The 1,150-nt window shown below is 59.4% G+C and overlaps 1 protein-coding gene across 1 annotated transcript; it reads right to left on the bottom strand.

Moving 5' to 3' along the window:
- Positions 1-402: 402 nt before the first annotated feature.
- Positions 403-776, bottom strand: LOC113962986 (neuropathy target esterase-like; the record flags this gene model as incomplete). Its single annotated transcript, XM_027673778.1, has 2 exons — positions 403-619; positions 713-776. Coding segments are annotated over 2 exons (281 nt in total), but the record flags the coding sequence as incomplete, so codon positions are not given.
- Positions 777-1,150: the final 374 nt, after the last annotated feature.

Below are 1,150 nucleotides of genomic sequence, written 5' to 3' on the forward strand. Positions count from 1 at the left end.
GGCTCTTCTTAGAGACATCCAGGGACTCCACCACCTCCCTGGGCAGCTCATTCCCATGTCCAACCACCCTTTCTGTCAAGAACTTCTTCCCAGTGTTCAACCAGACCCTCCCCCGGTGCAGCTCAAGGCTGTGTCCCCTTGTCACAGAATCGCTGTGGGCCAAGAGAAGCACCGCCCCAAGCCCCGTCTGAGCTCCACCTACACTCCACCCCTTATTAATATGTATAGATAGATATTGTAATCACTTGAATATGCATTTAATCCTATACAAAAATGGCATAAAAACTGCTGATTTCGTGTGAAGCCTTGGAACAAGTTTTTCCAGTGATACCTGGCTTGCTCCCGGCACCGCCAATAAATACCTTTGCTGCTCAAAGATCAAAAAAGTCTCTGGGCAGTTCATTATTCCGAATTTTTCGGATTCAGTGCCCCCCCCAGGCCCCAGCTGACCTCTCCCAGCTCGGGCTCCTGGTCTCCCAGCCCCACGATGAGGATGCAGTCGGCCTGGCGGAAGCAGCGCAGGGTCCAGGTGGTGAGGGTGCAGTCGGTCTGGTAGAGGACGATGCGGTGGATGTCCTCCTGCTGCGCCAGCCACCCCGACAGCCGGTACTCCTGGATGCTGCCGGGGCACACGGGGGTCAGTCAGGGTGGGCTGGGGTGGGATGTGGGATGTGAAGGGACGGGGACGCTCCCTCCTCCCCGCGGGGGTTACCTGTCCAGCGCCGAGGAGCCGAGGCGGGCGCGGATGATGTCGCTGGTGAGGAGCAACGTGGGACCTGCGGGAGGGGGGCATGGGGTCACTGCTGTGACACGGGGCTGTGGTCACCGTGACAAGGTCACCATGATGCCACGGGGCTGTGGTCATCGTGACCTGGTCACTGCCATGCCACGAGGCTGTGGTCATCGTGACATGGTCATCGCCATGCCATGGGGCTGTGGTCACTCCCATGCTGTGGTCACCATCATGCCATGGGGCTGTGATCACCCCCATCCTGTGGTCACCCCCATCCTGTGGTCACCCCCATTCTGTCATCACTCCCATCCTGTGGTCACCCCCAACCTGTGGTCACCCCCATGCTGTGGCCACTCTCATGCTGTGGCCACCCCCGACCTGTGATCACCCCCAACCTACGGTCACCCCCATCCTGTG

Source organism: Neopelma chrysocephalum, unplaced genomic scaffold, assembly GCF_003984885.1.
Source record: "Neopelma chrysocephalum unplaced genomic scaffold, ASM398488v2 Primary Assembly neopelma1_186777, whole genome shotgun sequence".
Taxonomy (NCBI): Eukaryota; Metazoa; Chordata; class Aves; order Passeriformes; family Pipridae; genus Neopelma; species Neopelma chrysocephalum.